At 39.6% G+C, this 20,076-nt stretch overlaps 1 protein-coding gene across 2 annotated transcripts in view; it reads left to right on the top strand.

Annotated features, from left to right (window-relative positions):
* The window catches only part of NGLY1 (N-glycanase 1), a 66,823-nt gene that overhangs the window by 27,413 nt on the left and 19,334 nt on the right, over positions 1–20,076 (top strand). For both annotated transcript variants that reach the window (XM_055136898.1, XM_055136897.1), the window contains exons 4-7: positions 3,006–3,174; positions 13,682–13,904; positions 16,379–16,500; positions 17,369–17,514. In XM_055136898.1, coding sequence (XP_054992873.1) covers positions 3,006–3,174; positions 13,682–13,904; positions 16,379–16,500; positions 17,369–17,514 — 660 coding nt within the window. The remainder of the gene's footprint in view (positions 1–3,005; positions 3,175–13,681; positions 13,905–16,378; positions 16,501–17,368; positions 17,515–20,076) is intronic.

The following is a 20,076-nucleotide window of genomic DNA, read 5'->3' as shown; positions in this document are numbered from 1 at the left end:
GAGGGTTGATTTAATCAAAACTGCATAGTTTAGTCAAAAATAATTTAAACTGCAAAGCTGGTTAAGTGTACATTTACTTAACCAGACACATTTGGTTGCAAAATCTTCTAAGAGTGGGTACAATTAGGAATGACCAGGCCATTACTACCTTCTCTCCTTTGCACAACTTCCTTCCCTCAGTACAGCTTCTCTAGCTATGCTAATAGCTAGGTTCTCTAGTTATATTTCAACTCTGACTGACATACTTTTTTGAACGAAAATTCAAATAGGAGATTCTGTGTTTTCTGTTTCTATTCTAGTGTACTGTTTTTGCATAGTTACCCTGCTGCATTTAGCGTAAGCATGCTCCTTGATGAAAATAAATCTCTTAAATTTGTTTTCCTTATTAAACACTATTCCAAAACTTCTCAACTAGGATCATCAGTGGCATCTGTGCTGCCTAATGTAATGGACTTTCAGTTCATTTTTGTTTCCACTTTTCCATTTCTAGTCTTTAACGGAGTTGATCACTACCTGGCTTTTCTCCTACTTTAAGTGGTTGTTATTTGCCCGGTTGCTCATCTCAGAAGTCCGTGGGTTTTCTACTTTTCTAACACCCTCCTTAGGTCACCCAAACTTGCCATCAGTTCTCTTTCCAAAGTTCTCTTCACTTTTCCTGCCTCTGCTGTAACTACCAGCCATGTCATTATTTTGCAGTTGTCCCCCACTGAGTCTCCTGGGCTGCGGGGGGAGTGGGGGCCTACTGTCTCCACACCATGGAGAATGATGCTCTGAAAACAAATCGGCTCATTTTCCTTCCTTGTTTAAATGTCTTAAAGAAGAAAGCTCTCAGGGCTGGAGTGATGGCACAGCAGGTAGGGCATTTGCCTTACATGCAGCCAACCCGGGTTTGATTCCCAGCATCCCATATGGTTCCCCGAGCACTGCCAGGAGTAATTCCTGAGTGCGTGAGCCAGGAATAAGCCCTGTGCATCATCGGGTGTGACCCAAAAAGCAAATAAATAAATAAATTAAAAAGGTCTCTCTGCTTACCAACCCTCTATTTTCCCTTTAGTTCACCTGAATCCTCTTAGTTCGCCTGAATCCTCTCCCAGATTTTTCTCAGTTTGCTAATCATACCCCAAGACAATTCCCAGTTGCCCTCTGTTCCTTCTGGCCAGCAGTATTGCTCCTTCTCTGTTCTCTTCATTCCTTTATTTATTTATTTATTTATTTATTTATTTATTTATTTTGCTTTTTGGGTCATACCCGGCGATGCACAGGGGTTACTCCTGGCGGTGCACAGGGGACCATATGGGATGCTGGGAATTGAACCCGGGTCGGCTGCGTACAAGGCAAACGCCCTACCCATTTGCTCCAGCCCCTTCATTTTTTAATTATCTTCACTCTTTCATCTTCTACTGCAGACTGCAGACTTCATTTCTTCAGAGAATTCTAAGTTTAGGATCCCTGTTGTACAGTGTCAGTAACCTCTGTTTGGTTTTCTAACTCTCACTCTGACTCTGAGTAAATTGCCTAAGTTGCCGTGGCTGCGGCATGTGCCGAACACACACTGAGCCTTGGTCCTAAATGGCACCACGTGACCTCCTGAGCATTAGCATCGGCAGGTGCAGCCCAGACGCCTCCAGCCACCAGCTGTGGCCCTGGGTCCCCTAGAACCACTTGGCAGATCAAAATAAGTAAATAATAAATTTATCTTGCTTGCCGTTACCTTTCTCCTCAGAACCTAGCAGATAACAAAGGTGCATTCAATATTTAAGCAGGGCCAGACACGTCATCCAGCAGGTGAGTCTCTTGCCTTGCATGCGTCCGACCTGAGTTCAGTCCTTAGCATGCCATATGGTCCCTCAAGCCCCACTAGGAGTATTGCCTGAGCACTGCCCAGGGTGGCCCCAAAAGTATAAAATATTTAAGCAAATATGCAGTGTTGTCTATGATTGTTTCTGCATTCATAAGGTGCTTAATATGTGGATAATCGTTTTGTCTGGCTTGGTTTCCATTTTTTTTTAAGTATTAAAAATGTATATGTATATATGCACACATACACAGTATATATGCACATGTACACACATTTACCCAGTGATACTTGTTGATTCAGTGTGATGGTTCTGACATTGTTGTTTAATACTGCGTTGTTGTTCCCATCTTAGACTTAAAGGGGGCTGTCTGTCTTGTGCACCCTCCCTATCTGTCATAGATGGGAGTTGAGTTATTTCAGTCACCCTGTAACCACCTTTTAATACATAACCCAACTCATTCATGTTTACCGTCATAGTTAATTTGCTAGAACTTCTTTTTTTTTTGTTTTTGTACCACACCTCTCAGTGTGGAGGGGGTTCACTACCCCAAGCCAGGAGCCTTTTTTTTTCCCCAGTTTTGTTTTGTGGCTAAACCCCTCAGTGCTTTGGTGGGCTGGGGGATTGGTGAGGCACATGTAGCGCTGCAAGTCAAGCACCCCACTGTATTATCTTTTTAGTCACGGCTTCAACATTTGATATAATCAGGATTTAATAATAAACATCTTACGTCCAGGAAGGTAGTTCAGATTTTAGTGCCTCACATGTGCAAACCCTATTTGGGCCAGATATAACCTGTCTACAAAAAATGAAGACAGTGGGTAACACAGATATGGTTACTCCTAATACTAATTTTGTGAAAATTTCAGTATTTTTTATATTTCTGTGAATCCATTCACAGCGCTTTATAAATAAAATCATAGAAATAATGATTTTTCTGTTTTTCTGTTTGGACCACACCTAATGGTGCTCATGGCTTACTCCTGGCTCTGCACAAGGACTTATTCTTTGTTCTGTGCTCAGGGGTCTCTCACCTGGTGGTTTTCAGAGTACCATATGGGATGCCCGAAATGAACCCAGGTTAGCCGCACACAAGGCAAGGACCCTGCCGGCTGTACCATCACTCTGGCCCCAGAACCAATAAGTTTTATTATGTTACTTGTAGCTGATGGAGAAAAGATAATCTCAGTTTTTTCTTCTTCCTTTTAGGTTACAGCTGACCACCCCGTCCTTCTGAGAGTTCTGCAGTCCAACATTCAGCATGTACTGCTCTATGAGAACCGTGCTCTCCAGGAGAAAGCACTGGCCTGTATTCCGGTGCAGGAACTGAAAAAGAGATCACAAGAAAAGTTATCGAGAGCCAGGAAGTTGGATAAAGGTAGTGATTTATAGCACCATTTACTGCTAAGTATGAGTCGTTGCTCAATACTGAAATGGTGGCTTTTTTTGTATACTCACCTAACCTATTTCTGTTTGGTCTTTCAGGAATTACAAAAATGTTGGGGTTTGGGGTGGGGAGGGATGGTGTTGGGGAGTCCACACCCATGGTCTTCATGTCTTCGTGGCCTACTCCTGGCTCTGCACTCAGGAATTACTCCTGACGGTTCTCAAGGAACCATATGGGGTGCTGGGGATCAAACACAGATAAGTTGCATGCAAGGCAAATGCCCTACCCATTGTACTATCTCCAGCCCCATAGTATAATTTTAAATATATAGTATTCCTCAAAGGTAAAATAATATATACATGTAAAACACTTAATCATTTTTTTTAAGAAACACTTTTTGCTCTGGTTTTTTCAATTTGTTTGTACATTAAATATTTTAAATATGGTATATCTTTAGCCCATGGACTATATGATGTCAGTAGTAGTGAATTTTGATGTAAATCTGACAGAAAATGCATTCAGAGTTAATCTGTATGTTTAGAACATTGACTCACATTGGTAATCAGAGAACAGATTCTGAAGCCCCTGCTTGAATATATAAATTCATTTCTGCTATTTACTGTGCATCCCCGATGAAGTGATGTAATGACTGTGGGTTTTTATTTTCTTTGCTTGAAAATAAAAACGATATTTTAAGGAATAAATAAGTTGGTGGTACATGAAACAGACTTAGTACAATATAGTTCTAAGAAGCAATGTAGTTGTACATTCATAAACCAATTATTATTTCATGTTTTCATTATTGGTCTTTGGATTATAGGTAACTTCTTCCAACTTCAGTCTTTTTACTTGAGTTTTTAAGTAATTTGTTTTTACCTGACCATTTTTTGAGCCATATTTCCTAGGAGATGGTTTAATTCCTTTTTGGTGATTACCTTAATTTGCAATAAGTGTTTATTTTGTTTTGCAGTGCCAGGTATTGGGTCCAGGTCTCTTGCAATGCATAGCATGTGTTGTACTGTTGAGCCACATCTGTGGCCTGAAATAAACATTTTAAATTCAAGCTCACCTTCAAAACCCCTGCTCTACTGCTTTATGTATATTGCAGTCACCTTTTAACAGTATTGTCCCAGTTCTTTCTTCCCCTTATGATATTGTTGTCTTTCACTTAACTTATTCATGTACCATAGTTCCCCCAGATTATGCTATTATTTAATATTAAAACACTTTCTCTGTTTCATTTTGTTTAGGGGCCACAGCTCCCAGTGATGCTCAGGACTTATTCCTGGCCCTGACCTCAGGGGTCACTCTGGCAGTACTTGAGGGGAACCATATGTGGTGCAGGGATCAAACCCAGGTCTCTGCATAGACAGCAAGAACCCTACCCACTACACCGTCGCTTCCGCCCATATTATTGAAGTGCTTTTTTAGATTAAATTAGAATAAGGAAAAATATTTTATTTTACCTTCATTTATACCTTCTTTTTCTTGACTGAAGTTTTTGACATGTGAAGAACTTTCTCTTCATTTCTTCTTTTTCTTTTTTTTAATTTTGACATTTATTTATTTATTTATTGCTTTTTGGGTCACACCTGGCGATGCACAGGGGTTACTCCTGGCTCATGCACTCAGGAATTACTTCTGGCGGTGCTCAGGGGACCATATGGGATGCTGGGAATTGAACCCTGGTAAGCTGCGTGCAAGGCAAACGCCCTACCCACTGTGCTATTGCTCCAGACCCTCTTCTTCATTTTTGAAGGATACTATCGCTAATATTTAGAATTCTAGATTCGTGGGTTTTTTTCTTACACTTTAAATATTTCACTTCACTTTCTTGCCTTCACTATTTATGATATGTCTGTTGAAGTTCTATTTGCATTCCTCTGTAGACAAGGTTCTTTGGGTGGTAGCGGTAGTACAGCAGGCAGGCTGCTTGCCTCGCACATGGCCAATCCTTGTTCAGTCCCTGACATTCTGTGTGGTTTCCTGAGCTCCTCCAAGAGAGCCAGATGTCGCCCCAAACAAAACATAGCAAAAGTATTTTTCTCATCCCAACTTCGCCACCCCTGCAGTGATTCTTTAACTTTATTCAAGATTTTCTTCAGGGCTTCTGAAAACATAGTACAATAGGTAGGGTATTTGCCTGGGTTCCATCCCCTGCATCCCATATGGTCCCCCAAGCACCACCAGGAATAAGTCCTGAGTGCAAAACCGGGAGTGATCCCTGAGCATGGCCCAAAAAACAAAAACAGAAAAGAAAAAGTTTATCTTTGTTTTTTCTGCAGTTTGAATGTATAACTAGGTGTAATTTTTTCAATGTTTCTCCAGGTTGGTGTTTTCAGAGATCTTGTTCTCTGGGGTTTTATTGATTTTTTTTGTGGAAACTCTTGGTTATTACTGCTTGATATTTTTTCTTCTCTTTTATTTCATTTCCTCTGGTATTTCAGCATGAAAGTATTCTGTGCGTCATTTTTTTTTACAGGTCTTTGATAGTTTGTACCATTTTAAAATTCTCCCACAGTTCTTGAATGTTCTGCGCCCCCACCCCCCATTTTTTCTCCATTGTTTTCCTCTTTAGTTTGCAGTTTGGTAAATTTCTCTTGATATTTGTTTTGCTTTATTTTGGAGTCACACCTGACAGTGCTGAGGGATCTGAGCTTAAGAATTACTCTTGGTGGTGTTTGGGTGAATGGGGTGCCAAGGATCAAACTCAGGCTGGTGGTGTGCAAAGCAAGTGCCCTACCTGCTGTGCCACCTGTCCGGCCCCTCTGTTGATATCTTGAAGCCCAGATTCTTTCCTTGATTGTGTCTCATTCATGAAAGGCATTCAGACACCCTTATATTTCTGTAAGGATTTGTGGGTTGTTTTTTGTTGTTGTTGTTGTTGTTGTTGTTTGTTTTTTGAGGGGGCTTGGCGGGGAGGCAGGGTTACACCCAGCAGTGTTCTGAGATGCTTTTGGATCTGTGCTCAGTTATCACTCCTGGCGGTGGTTGGAGGACTGTACTTAGTGTCTGGGGTCAAACTGAGTTTGATCACATTCACAGCAAGTGCCTTAATATCTGTACTCTCTCTCTAGCCCCAATTTTTGTTAGTTTTTGCGGTGCTAGAGGTTTGAGAGGCTACTTCTGGTGCAGTGTATGAGTACTGCTCTCTGGTCAGTGGTAACTGACCACAAAGTGCCAGGGATCATACCTGGGGCTTCTCCGCACTTTGCCTACTTTCCTGCCCCGCCTGATGAGCTGATCTTTCAGTTGGGAACCCACGGTTGTTACACTATTATCTTGTTGGTGTGATGATAGGGTTGGGGAAAGAGAAGCATTGTTGTTATTTCACTTTTTGCTTTTTGACCCACCAAGCTATACTGGGGAGGCCTAGGGGCTCTTCCCATTGTTTCTTGACCAACCAGGTGTGTAACCCAAGGTTCCAATGTTCTTCTTACCCTAAGTGTGCAAGAGCCTCCAAGTCTGCCCCTGTGATGCTCATGTGATCTCCATGTGATTTGGAGAATCCAGCAGGACTGGCCACATGTAAGACATGCTCCTCATCCCTATACTATTTCTCTAGCCCCAGGAAAAGCCTGCCTTTCTTCTTTTTTGGGGAGGAGGGGGGAGGGGTATCCACATCTGACAGTATTTAGGACTTACTCCTGCCTCTTTGCTCAGAGGTCACTCCTGACAGGGCTTGGGGGACCATATTGGGTGCCGGGGATTATACCCAGGTTGCCCACCTGCATAGCAAGTGCCCTGCCTACTGGGACTATGTTTCTGACCCTGGGAAACCCTTTCTTAATCTTATGACCCAGGTCCAATCCCTGGCATTTTATATGGTCCCCAGAGTACCACTAGAAGTAATTCCTCAGTGCAGAGCCAGGAGTATTATTACATGAGCATTGCTGGGTGTAGCCCAGAAAGAAAGTTTTATTTATGACAGGGAAAACATAATTTCCACAATAAGATCCAGGTACAAAATAAGGTATAATGCAATATGGTTTAGATGCCTGAGTTGACTACTTATTTATGTAAATGAGAACAGGTAGTATACTGTATAGTATTAAGTGATTTGAAATTCTTACACAGATTAAAATCTATAGCAATTAATTATCGCAAATTGACTTCTATTGGTTTATTTTCTGATGATTCCATTTGCTGTTTCTCTAAGTTTTGTTGGCCAGGTAGTAATGAAATTTAATTTGTTATATGTTTGCCAAGGGGACAGGCTAGACAGTAGGAAAGAAGCTGGGGTCATTGGTGGAGGGAAAAGGACACTGGTGGTGGGATTAGTGTTAGAACATTGCCTGAAACAACTCTGTTATGAACAGCAAGTCATAGCGTCTTAAATAAAAATAAAGATAAGGGGCCAGAGCCATAGTACAACAGGTAGATATTTGCCTTGATGAGGCTAACCTACATTCAACCCCCAGGATCCCATATGGTCCCTTGAACACCACCAGGAGTGATTCCTGAGTGCAGAACCAGGAATAATCTGAGTATCGCTGGACTTGTCCTCGAACAAAACAGAAAAAATTTAACAAAAAATAAAATTTTAAAAATAGACCAGAGAGGGATAAGTTAGAGAACTGTCCTTTTTCCAGTTCAGATAACATTTCAGTAAAATATTCCTGCCCACCTCCCATATCCCCCATTTAAGGAATTAATTGTGGAGAATGTTCTTGGCACACTTTTCAATTTTTTGTAAAATTGTGTTCAGGAAAGATTAGGGATTAAATCCCAGCTTCTTAATGCAAAGCCTGTGTGAGCCATCTTCCTTACCCTGCACTTTACAATTTTTATTCTTTCCTTGCTTTCAAGGGAATACTTTTAACACGTTGGGAGGGATTCATGGAGGGGAAATCTATAAAATGCTTATGAATCTCTCCCACTCAAGCTGGTCCATATTTAACCTCCATTACTTTGTCAAAGTTACGACTAATGTATATTCCTACTAGCTGTTGGTTCCAGAGATTTCTACTCCATATGGCAGATCTGTAATTCTATTTGACTGAGATTCTTTGTGTATGTCATTCTTCAAATTTTAAGGGTGACAGTAAAGTTAGTTCTTTAATGGGTGCATAAAAATAAGTGATTTTTGGCTTGTTGATAAATAGGAGTATCTTAAAATCAAAGTGATTATTTCTAATCTCTTAACATGTCGAAGCTGAACTCAGAAGTCTCTGAGGGATTATTTATGCAACCTTTGTAGTCATTTAGTTATTTCTCATATGTGTCTGTCAGATATTTGCTGCCTTTTATATTTTGGAGGATAAGGTCAATTTTGGGCCCACACTAAGTTGCTTGGGGGACCAGGTGCTGCCAGGGATCAAGCCCAAGCCTCCTGCATACAAAGCAGGCGCTCAGCTAATTGAGCTGTTACTCTAGGCCCTGTTTGGGTGGTTTTGTCTTTACTGTGGCATTTTCTTGTTTAATGTCTATTAAGGACCTTAGACTTAGACTTAATTTAGTGACAGGTTTGTTTTAAGGCTTTGAGATAGTTCCTCCTCTTGGATTAGCTATTTTAGTCACTTGCAAAATAAGAAGATCACAAAGACCCTGCCACTTCAAAGTAGGGTGGCCACATGCCTTAACCCCCCCATACTGTCTCAGACCCTGGAATCTTTTAAATGATCCTGACATAAATTTCTGTTTAGCAGGTTTTTTTACTGATAAGTGGCCTTGATTACTGATCTTGAAGCTCATAAAACACAGTTATCAGTGCCCCTTCTGACATTTGTTCTGACATTTGCCCACTCTAATTATGATATAATATACATTTGGGTGTTTTTAGTTTTTTTTTTATCCTAAGAAACACTGGAAAATAAGGGAAGACAGTGTTTATAAAACTTTGTGACCTGGAATGACTTCTAAGATTTGTGTGTATATTCTTTCATGCTATGAAAGTAGTATAATAGAGTTTTATGTCCAGGAAAGATGAATTTGATTTGTAATTTCAAATTACAAATTTGTAAAAGGTGTTAAAGACATGTAAGGTGGGAGTTAGGGCTTTTGCTCCAAATAGAGTGAAGGGCGTTTGTGGATCCAGAAGAGTACAGGCTCTAAGTGGGGAACAGTGAGTAATTCAGTTTGACTCTGTATAAGGCAGAAAGTTAGGAGAACAGTAGTGAGAGACTGGTTGGCCTAAGATTTGTGTGGTGTTGGACTTTAGGCAAAGCATATACTAAGTATTTTTTAAAATATTTATTTACTTATTTTGGTTTTCTAGGCCATACACAGCAGTGCTCAGGGGTTATTCTTGGCTCTTGCCCTACCCACTGTACTATCACTCCAGCTTATAAGTTTTGAGTAATACAATAGATCTTGTATCGTTTAAAAGTTCACTGGCAACTCTACTTACTCAATAGCTACTTGTTAAAGTTCATTCTTACTTATTACCTATTTTTGGGTTTCCGACCACATTTGTTGGTGTTCAGGGATCATTCCTGTTAGTTCCCAAGGAACCATATGGAATGCCAGATCAGCCATATGCAAGGCAAATGTTCACTGGCTGTACTATTTCTCCAGCCCCTACAGTTCATTTTTTTAAAAAAAAAATTAATTTATTTTCATAAAGTTGATAATGGATTACATTCAATATTTAGACACCAGTGCCACCACCATTATTTTGAATTTTCCTGCCACCACTAAATCCTGGCAGGTGCTAGATAACTTATTTTGTATTGCTTGTTATGAATAACGTAAGATGTCGCGCGGCTGCCAGAGTGGCTGCGTACTCCTGGAATTCTAAAATTTTAGATAATTAGGGTCTAGAGAAATCTCTACAGCGAGCTGCTTGGTTCTGAGATTATTTTGTGTGTCTCTGGATCATGGCCATTAAGGAGCTTAAATGGCACCCAGAGGCAGTTTGGGGGCATGACTGCCAGGGTCCCATGGGGGCTGGGGTGAGGGAGGGTAAGAAGACCAGCCCATCCCATATCCCTTGAGGCCTGGAGTTTGCATCACTTCTCATTGGCTTCTGGAAGTTGGCGGCCGCCGAGAGTTCTTAGGAAGCAGGTGGAGGGACGAGGCCTGCTCCTGTCTGAGGCACCCTGGATTTTAAAATCGGCCTGGCCCAAAGCCTGGAAGCATCTCTACAGCAAATTGCTCAGTTCCAAGGTTCTTTTGTATGTCTCTCTATAGTTTATTTGTAATGTAACATAATATAGGAAATCTCCCTGCAATACTCCTCAATTCTATGGTATCAGCTGTTATTAAGTGATATATTTCTTTTGTCTATTTACGCATGTAGTTATCTAATCCACGTGTCTATTAGAATAATCATATGGATTTGCATTAAGTTGATCATCCCAAGGCCAGAGAGATGGTTCAGAGGGTTTTAGTGCTTGCTGTGCATTTGAAAGGCCCAGATTTGATCCCCAGCACAGCATGGTCCTCTGACAACATTGACTATCACCTAAAACCAAAAATGTTCATCCTGCAAACACACACACACACACACACGTAAAACCAAAAATTGTCCTGTATATATTAATTAGTTCATCTCATTGTCAATATTCACTTACTAGTATATCTTAGAAATTTTTTTAAAATCTCCATAATATTCTATGGCACATGTATATACTACTGTTGATATTATTATTTTATATGCAGTGTGTGCTATTTATACTTTTCTAGAAATGGGCATTGAGATACTTTACCACGTTATTATAAACCTCACTGAATTTTTATAAAGTTTTTTTTTTTGGTGTATGTGCACATACTGCTTTTCTGGTAGAGTGTGTGATGCTTTTATATTTTAATAACCCTGCCAACCAAATTACCTGCCATTGCAGAAGTATCTGGGTTTTTTATTCCACTTACCAAAGATACTGAGCTTTTTTTTATTAAAGTTTTATGAATTTTTCTCATAGGTTTAATATCTTACTGATTTACTGACAAGTTCTTTACATGTTCTCAGACTACTTACATTTTCTTCTTTTGAAGGGTTAACATTTTCTCCCCATGTCTAATTTTATTTAGTGTGCCCTTTAAAATTCACAAATTATAAATTGCTTATAATTATAATAAAAAGTGTAACTTTTTTATTAATTTTGTAGTACATCTTGTTTAAGAAAGCTTTACTGGGGCCAGAGAGGTAATTCCAGGGGTGGGCTTCTAGCTTTGCATGCAGTTAATTCAGTTGACGTTAGTTGAATGTACTGTTCATGTAGAGCACTCCCAGAGGTCACTAGAGAGCACGAGCACCCGTGATTATGGCCCAAATCCTCCACCCCGCCAAGAAGGTGAAAGCCTTTCCTACTCCGGTCATAAACATACTTTCCTGCCACTTACACTATTTTTATATCTGTGTCTAATATTTATTTCTGTTAAAATAAGTGAAGAATATATATTTGAGTAGCTACTTTTCGCAGGTGCATTTATCGAGCAGTTCTCTTAGAACCACTTTGAAAGGTTAATTTTATTAATATTGTGTAATTTATGAAACCATCTTTCAGAATCTTGTTTTATTAATTTTTCTATTCTGGTCATTTTATAATTAGAGCTTCCGACTTTATTTAAACACCGTGGTTTACAAACTTGTTCATAATGATTTGCTACAGGTATTCAATATTCCAACACCAATCCCACCACCACTGTCACCTTCCCTCCATCATTGATCCCATTTTCCCAGTCACCCCTCAAGCCTGGCCCTGTGGCATACTCACAGTATTTTATTTTATATTGCTTGTTACCACTAAATGGCTGACAAGATGATCAACCAATGTTTCTGTAGAAGAAAATTTGTTGTATCTTACCATGGGGCCATTAAGTCCTTGTCTAGGGGTTAACTAAGCTGTTGTTGCAAGATAAGCCTGTATTAATGTTTCTGTTTCTCAAGATTGGTTGGCTTCTGGGTTATATCCCATCCAGGCGGGTGTGCTGCTACTCAGATGTCTGTGTTGTAGAGATTGGAGGTGTCGCTCCAGAAAATCCAGAGTGTTTAAGTGGGCAGTCAAGCGAGAGGCATGGCAGCGGCTTTGGGTTGTAGGACCAGCTGCCGGGGCTTGGCTAGGGCAGGAGCTAGCCCACCCTACTCCAAGATCACCCTGGAGGTCTCAGCCAGGAACAGGTGTCTGAGAAATTTTGGCACTAGTCGATCTCTTTCGAGACATATTTTGAGTCTCTAGAACAAGGTCAGTAGAATGTGGGTGTGGCTGCCAGCTCCTTGGGAGTGGGGAGAGCAGGGAGGAAGTCACCAGCCTGACTCCCAGAAGGCCTGGGGTTTTCAGCAAGGACCTGTGTGCCTGAAGTTTTCGGCAGATTAGGTTCTTTGTGGAGCTCAGTCCTGAGGTGGTGGGGTCCAGCCAGAGGCATGGCAGCAACTTCGGGGTGTGGGACTGGCTGTCAGAGCTTTTTGTTAGGGTGGAGGCTGCCCCAGCCCCCTAGGAGATTGCCCCAGAGGTCTCAGCTGGGAATGGGTGTCTGAGAAACTGACTTTTATAATGTGTCATGATATATAGTAAATGAATTTTGGGGTTTGGTTTGGGGGTCATACCTTGCAGTGGTCCAGGCTTATTCTTGGCTCTGTTTTCCAGAACTCAGGGATCAGTTCTGGCAGAGCTCAAGGGCACATACATGGTGCCCACATTCAAACTCGGGTTGGCCACATGCAAGGCAAACTCCTTAGCCCTTTTGTATGTCTCTGATTCTCATGTAAATTTTGTAGTTAACTTGTCAAGTTTCATAAAAGATATCATACTTTTCAGTGAAATTGTATTACATTACAGATCAATTTGTATAGATTGACTTTTTTTCATAGAGCAGCAATATTTCTTGACTTTGTATTTGTCATTTTCTCTTCTGTAGTTTTTCATTTTGAAATATATTAAGCATTAAGTATGGGAATGGAGTATGAATGCACACACTTAATGCCCAGCATCAGGCTTTATTAGATCTTACTATATACATTGCTTGAATGTTGTATTATGCTTTTCAGTAAAACAGTATGGAATGCCCCCTTTCCCTGACTTCTTCCTTCCCTTTTTTCTAGTGATAGTGCAGCAGTCTTCATATAGTGAAGAGAAAGTGAATATAACAATTTTTTTTAGTTTAAAAAATATTTCACCATGGTTATTTTTCTCTCAAGTGCTTCACAGTCAGTTCCAAACTGACCAGTTCCCAGAGAGCTGGTTATATCATTGTATTTTAGCGTTGTTCACAACATACTAGCAGTTGTTTTGTATCCTGTTGGGGAGTGTCTCTCATGTCAGCTTATCTGGCCTACTGCATATAGGAAATGGTGGGGTGTTTACTGTTTTGTATTCTTAGCTGACATTATGCACTATCAAGTGACCCGAAAATAATCATTGCTCGAGAAACCGGTCAGTTTGGTAAGCACCCTTTTATATGTACAGAGTGGTAGGCCATTGTATTTCAGTCTTGTTCATAATATACTAAGAGTTAATATTGCTCTTTATTGGAGAACAAAATATGTGTGGGTGTTGTTTGTTTTTTTTTTTTTTTTGTCAACTTAAGATCTTAACTTGGTTCTGTTTTAACTTCTCAGGTACTAATGTGAGTGACGAGGACTTCCTTTTGCTGGAACTTTTGCACTGGTTTAAGGCAGAATTTTTTCACTGGGTGAATGAAATTTTGTGTACCAAGTGTGGTGGCCAGACTAAGTCTAGAGGTGAATCATTATTCCCCAATGATGATGAGCTGAAGTGGGGTGCAAACAGAGTAGAAGACCATTACTGTGATACATGCCATTTAAGCAACCGGTTCCCAAGGTGGGTATTTACTGAACAGTGTAGTTCAAATAATCCCATAATAGGATAGAGAATTTATATTACCTGTGCTTTTTCTTTTCAGTTTAATTCTTAGAAATACATTCCTCTGGGAGTGTATTAGTAATGTAATTAGTCATGTATTAGTAAGCTATGACTGGGAGTTGAAGGTGACCTGGATCATCCTGCTTTTTGTGTGTATGTTTTTTTTAATCTTTTAACTTTATTTGGCAAAGCCACACTGCATAAACTAACTGTTCAGGAACTAGGACACAGCTTACACAGCATGTTCAAAGTTAAATACAGTATCAGCAGCAAATCTGAAACAGGAGAAGCAATCATACTGAGCTTCAAGTGTCTACAGTGTCTCAACAAAGGAAGAATGGTGTCGGTTCTGTCCATTTGAACGGCTGAGTGTTTTAAAGGATATCACCTGCCATCTTAAGATTCAATATTTATATGAGTCAGAAAGAGAAAGACAGACATAGAAAGATTGCACTCATCTGTGGAATATAGAATAATAGACTAGGAGTCTAACACCCAAGAATAGTAGAAATAAGTACTAGGAGGTTGACTTCATGGCTTGGAGGCTGGTCTCTCATTCTGGGCAACTCAGAGAAGGAAACACCAAGTAAAATGTGGTCGGAGGTCATGCGGGGAAGGGGTGATGCGTGCCGAATGTAGACTAGAGACTAAACACAATGGCCGCTCAACACCTTTATTGCAAACCACAACACCTAAGAACGAAAGGGAATACCCTGCCATAGTGGCAGTTTGGGGTGGGGGGAGACGGGACTGGGGAGGGTGGGAGGGATGCTGGGTTTACTGGTGGTGGAGAATGGGTACTGGTGAAGGGATGGGTTCTCAAACTTTGTATGGGGGAAACATGAGCACAAAAATGTATAAATCTGTAACTGTACCCTCACGGTGATTCACTAATTAAAAATTTTTTTAAAAATTTTTAAAAAAAGATTCAGTATTTATAAATGCTTTGTTTTAAGTGTTTTAAGGTCACAAAGAAGTTGATTTTATCTAAAACATGCTATCCTATGGTACCACATCGAAAGCTTTGAAAAGAAAGTTCATGTCTATTTCCTTAGTGCACCTGCAAACATCGAAGTCCAAGAATCTGAGCCTGTGAATAGTGGTGTTAGATGATGTGAACATAATCTGATTAAGCTCATATCAGAACAGTTAAGTGTCTTAAGAAAAGTTAAGCCACTCCTCAACAGTAATTCACAAGCCTGTATGTTTTGCAGAACCCCTTAACATTCTAAACTAAAATGTGGGCATGATAAATAGTACACAAATCTATATTTTGCCTCCTTCTACCAATGTGAAGAATTAAAAATTACAAACCACACATTTTATGCTGAAAATAATATGGAATGACCTCCAAAGCTGTGATGCTGTTGGTTTTCAGAAAGCTCTGAGTACTAAGATAAGCAGTCCACTATAATAGATACAGGTTAAGCTGATTTGGGAAATATGTGAAATATGTGACAGCTTTTGTAAATTATAATTAGGTCACGCTCATAAGGTCTAGGCAGTTGGATATAAACTGATCATGCAAATGGAAGCAGGCACAGAACACAAACATACAGAGCATTGCTCTCTGTTTTACTATACGTTAGCTATTCTGTTTAGAGTAGGGATAGTGAACAACACGCCCAAATACAGAATCAAACTGTCTATAAACATATACAACTGGCAGCAGCAGTATCAAGAAGATAAAGGCATATGATGCTTTAATTCTGCTACTTTTACTTATGTCTACAAGTTGATAAAATTAATTGCCTAAATTAAATTTAGTTTAAGCAACAGCATCTGCTTAGAGAAATCAGTCCTTGCAGAGCTCATTCATGCCACTGTCTTCTTTCCTTCCGTGTTCATGGCCACCGTCACTGCAGTTCTCCTGCTTCGCTTTGTCAGCTCAGGATCCTCCTCCACATACTAATGCAAACTTTGATGTCCTTCATTTTAATGAAAAGTCTAAATTCAGTGATTATTTCAAAGCACCTCAAAAACAATAAATTAGCCTGGCATCTTTAAGTACTTAAGAAGAATAGAATTTCAAAATGGCCATTGGAAAGAAAAAGTAAGACTTCGTTCAATTAAGCTACAAAATTTTATTAATTTGTAAAAGTTATTTATCTTTCAAGTATCTGAGCTGATTATATGCTTATTAGTGTGCTGCTAATTGGTAAAGCAAAGTTATCAAAGAATCTCTGCCTTTCTAAACCCCATTCTTTCCCGTAGGTCTATAAATTCATTGAGGGCTATACCACCGATTTAATCATTTTTCACCAAAGAATTCTAGTACAGTGCCTCATACATTCTAAACTCTCGAGTCAGAATGTAAGAACATGAAATTAAGATGGGCTTTATTGTTGAGCCCAGAAGTAATACAATATCTTCTCCGAATTTCTTGATTTTGCTAATGAAACAATTACGGTTTTGTTGTCATTTTAAACCAGGTATAATAACCCAGAGAAACTTCTGGAAACAAGATGTGGGCGGTGTGGCGAGTGGGCCAATTGTTTTACACTGTGCTGCCGGGCCTTAGGATTTGAAGCTCGCTATGTCTGGGATTACACAGGTACAGAAAGTGGTTTGAGCAGAAAGTACTTCATAGACATGAGGATTTGGGTTTATAGTCAAAGCTTTTCATTTTCTTGCTAGATTGTGCGTCCATTTGCCTTCTGAAAAATTACACAAGCCTCACATTTTTCTGTGTAGGAATTGCAAGGTATTTGTAATGCACATATTACTTTGCTTCTACTGTGGTCTATAAATATTCTTTTGTAACAGTTACCATGACATTTTTAGTAATGCTATTTTTGTATGGATCAGAATGTGTGTAGTAATATGCTATAGAAATCTGTATTTTTGTAGGGATTTGCATAAAAGATTTAGTAATCTTAAATCTATTGAAATAAAAATAAGGGCCATGTGAAATTTATATTACAGTTTCAGAAATTGCTCATCTCTCATCTGTGTGTTAAAGTTATTCTTCTTGTTCTTAGGTCTTAGGGAGTTACTTGTGTTTTGTTTTTGGTTTTGATTCTTTCTTTTTTTTCCAGAACAAAATGAAACCTTCACTCAGTAGTGACTACTATTTTATAATCGAACATAGGATGTCATTTAACCACAAAAAAAATTAGACTTCCTATTTCTGAATCTGAAAGGTTGAGAGGAGACAGTTTCAAAAAATGGCATTAACCCCTTCACGTTACAAAAAGCATCTCTATTTTTGATGCTTGAATTCTTATGTTAGCTTATTATTGTTTACATTGTTTCCAATTTTTTTAAAAAAGCTTACCTTAAAGATATTTTGCAATCATTTTCAAGAACAATGTAATGTGTTCTATTAGTCCTACGAGTTTGTTTACAGATGTCAGACTTGATTTTGCTGTTATAAACTTAGCTCTCATTCGCTGTTGCTTTCTTGTCTCTTACATGCGTAGACCATGTCTGGACAGAAGTTTATTCCCCTTCTCAGCAGCGGTGGCTGCACTGTGATGCGTGTGAAGATGTCTGTGACAAACCGCTCCTATATGAAATAGGGTGGGGCAAGAAGCTTTCCTATGTCATCGCGTTTTCTAAAGATGAGGTAGGGCAACAAAGATAAATGTTTCTTCCTGGGAATAAAATATTATATTTTTGACAGCTTCTTAAGATACAGTTGTCATATAATAAGTATCATACTTACCTTATTTTTTTTTCTTTTTTGGGTCACACCTGGCGTTGCACAGGAGTTACTCCTGGCTCTACACTCAGGAATTACTCCTGGCAGTGCTCAGGGGACCATATGGGATGCTGCAAATTGAACCGGGGTCAGCCGCGTGCAAGGCAAATGCCCTACCCCCTGTGCTGTCACTCCAGCCCCCAAGTATCATACTTTTCAAATGTACAGTTTTTAAAATGCTGTCTTTTGTGTCACCCATAATATCAACTTTATTGACAATAATGAAGGTATCCACTAATGTAGGAAAATATTTTATCCCTTTGTTATTCTTCCTTTGTTACCCCTCTCCAGGCAACTCCCTGTCACTGTACACTAATATGTATTCCTAAAGTTTTATATAAATGGAATCATGCTGCATATATACTCTAGTGGTCCAGATTTTTTTCAGCATAATTATTTTGAAATTCATTTGCATGTATTTATGTTGACTGGAACGATAGCACAGCAGGTAGGGCATTTGCCTTGCATGCAGCTGACCCGGGTTCAATTCCTCAGTCCCTCTCGGAGAGCCCAGCAAGATACCGAGAGTATCTCGCCCACACGGCAGAGCCTGGCAAGCTACCCGTGGTGTATTCAGTATGCCAAAACAGTAACAACAAGTCTCACAATGGAGACGTTACTGGTGCCTGCTCAAGCAAATCAATGAACAAGACAACAGTGCTACAGTATATATGTACAAATCCCAGTATTTTATGTGTATGGCTTAGTAGGATACCATTGCGTATACCTATGTCTGTCTGTCCGTTCACTCTTAGATGCACCACATCTCATTTGAATATTTTCCAGTTTGTTTTATTGAGGTTTGGGTTTTTCGTGGGGATTTTTTGGTTGGTTTTTGTTCGTTTGTTGTTTTGTTTTTGCCATTTCATTTTGGGGGGGGGGGAGGGGCACACCTAGCAGTGCTCAGGGCATACTCCTGGCTCTGCGCTCAGGGATCACTCCTGGCTGGCTTGTGGGGAGGTCACATGAGATGCCAGGGATTAAACCTGGGTTACACGTGCAAGGCAAGCGCCCTACCTATATCACTATGGACCCCAGTGTTTTGCTATTTTAGATAAGCTGCTGTAAATATTCAAGTGTAAAATGAGCATCTCATTTCTCTTTGGTGAATTCCAAGAATGTTGTATCAAATGTTGGATTTATGTTTAACTTTTTTTTCTTTTTCTGTGAATCAAGATGGTTTTATAGAAAAGTGTGAGAGGAGAGAGAGGGACTGGAAATAAGCAAGTGAAGAAGCGTAGAGGCAAGATAACGTGCTCAAGGGAGAACACGGGCTTGACGAGCAATAACTTTTTTAAACTGATAAACAGTTTTCCAAAGTGATTGTGCCAGGTTTTCCAGTAGCTTGTTGAGAGTGCCCAGTTTATCCCTGTCCTTGTAGCACTGAGTATGGCCTGACTCTGTAGTACTTGAACTTTAATAGATGTATAGTGGTATCTCGACATGCACTTTCCTTATGACAAGTAATCCTGAGCATCTTATGTGCTTATGAAAGTACTTTTGCCTGCATTTTGTTTTTTAAAATAAAGTTGTTTCTCTGTTGTTGATATTTGAGAGTTCTGGGGTTTTTTTTGTTTTGTTTTTTTGTTTGTTTGTTTTTTTTGCTTTTTGGGTCACACCCAGCAATGCACAGAGGTTACTTCTGGCTCTGCACTCAAGAATCACCCCTGGCGTGCTCAGGGGACCATATGGGATGCTGGGAATCGAACCCGGGTCGGCTGCATGCAAGGCAAATGCCCTACCCACTGTGCTATCTCTCCAGCCCCGAGTTCTGTATTTTAAATACAAATATTTTATCAAAAGATTTGTTAGCTCTTGCTCTGCAAAGATTTTTCCCTGCTTGTATGTTGTCTTTAATTTTTTGAAGACTTTTGAAGAAAAGAAATTGATGTAGTCTAGTTTACCAACTTGTTCTTTTATGCAGTGTATTTTTTGATGTAGCTGAGACATTTTGCCTAGGCTAAGCCAAAGTAATTTTATCTGATGTGCTCTTAAAAGTTTTATACTTTTTTGTTTGGTTGTTTTTTTTTGCCACACCCAGCAGTGCTCAGGGCTGACTCCTGTGCTCAGGAATCACTTTTGGCAATGCTTTGGGGACTAAGTGGGGTGTAGGAGATTGAACCTGGGTCAGCCACATGCAAGGCAAGCTTCTTACTCACTGTACTATTTCTCTGATCCCAGAAGTTTTATACTTTTACAGTCTGTCTGTAATCCATTTTGAGTTTATTTTTGTATATATATCATCTCAAGTTGGGATTGAAATTCATTCTTGTACATATTGGATGCGAAATGTTCTAGTACAATTTGTAGAAAAGATTTTTCTTTCTCCATTGAATTTTCTTTGCACCTTTGTCAAGAAAAAAAACAGTTCTACAATACATATTTATGAGGGGTTTTTAATTGAATTTTGGGAAATCAGCTTATCTG

The sequence above is a fragment of the Sorex araneus genome, chromosome 4 (assembly GCF_027595985.1).
Source record: "Sorex araneus isolate mSorAra2 chromosome 4, mSorAra2.pri, whole genome shotgun sequence".
In the NCBI taxonomy this organism is placed as follows: domain Eukaryota; kingdom Metazoa; phylum Chordata; class Mammalia; order Eulipotyphla; family Soricidae; genus Sorex; species Sorex araneus.
Note: the sequence above shows the minus strand (reverse complement) of the source record. Positions and strands in the feature narration are given on the sequence as shown.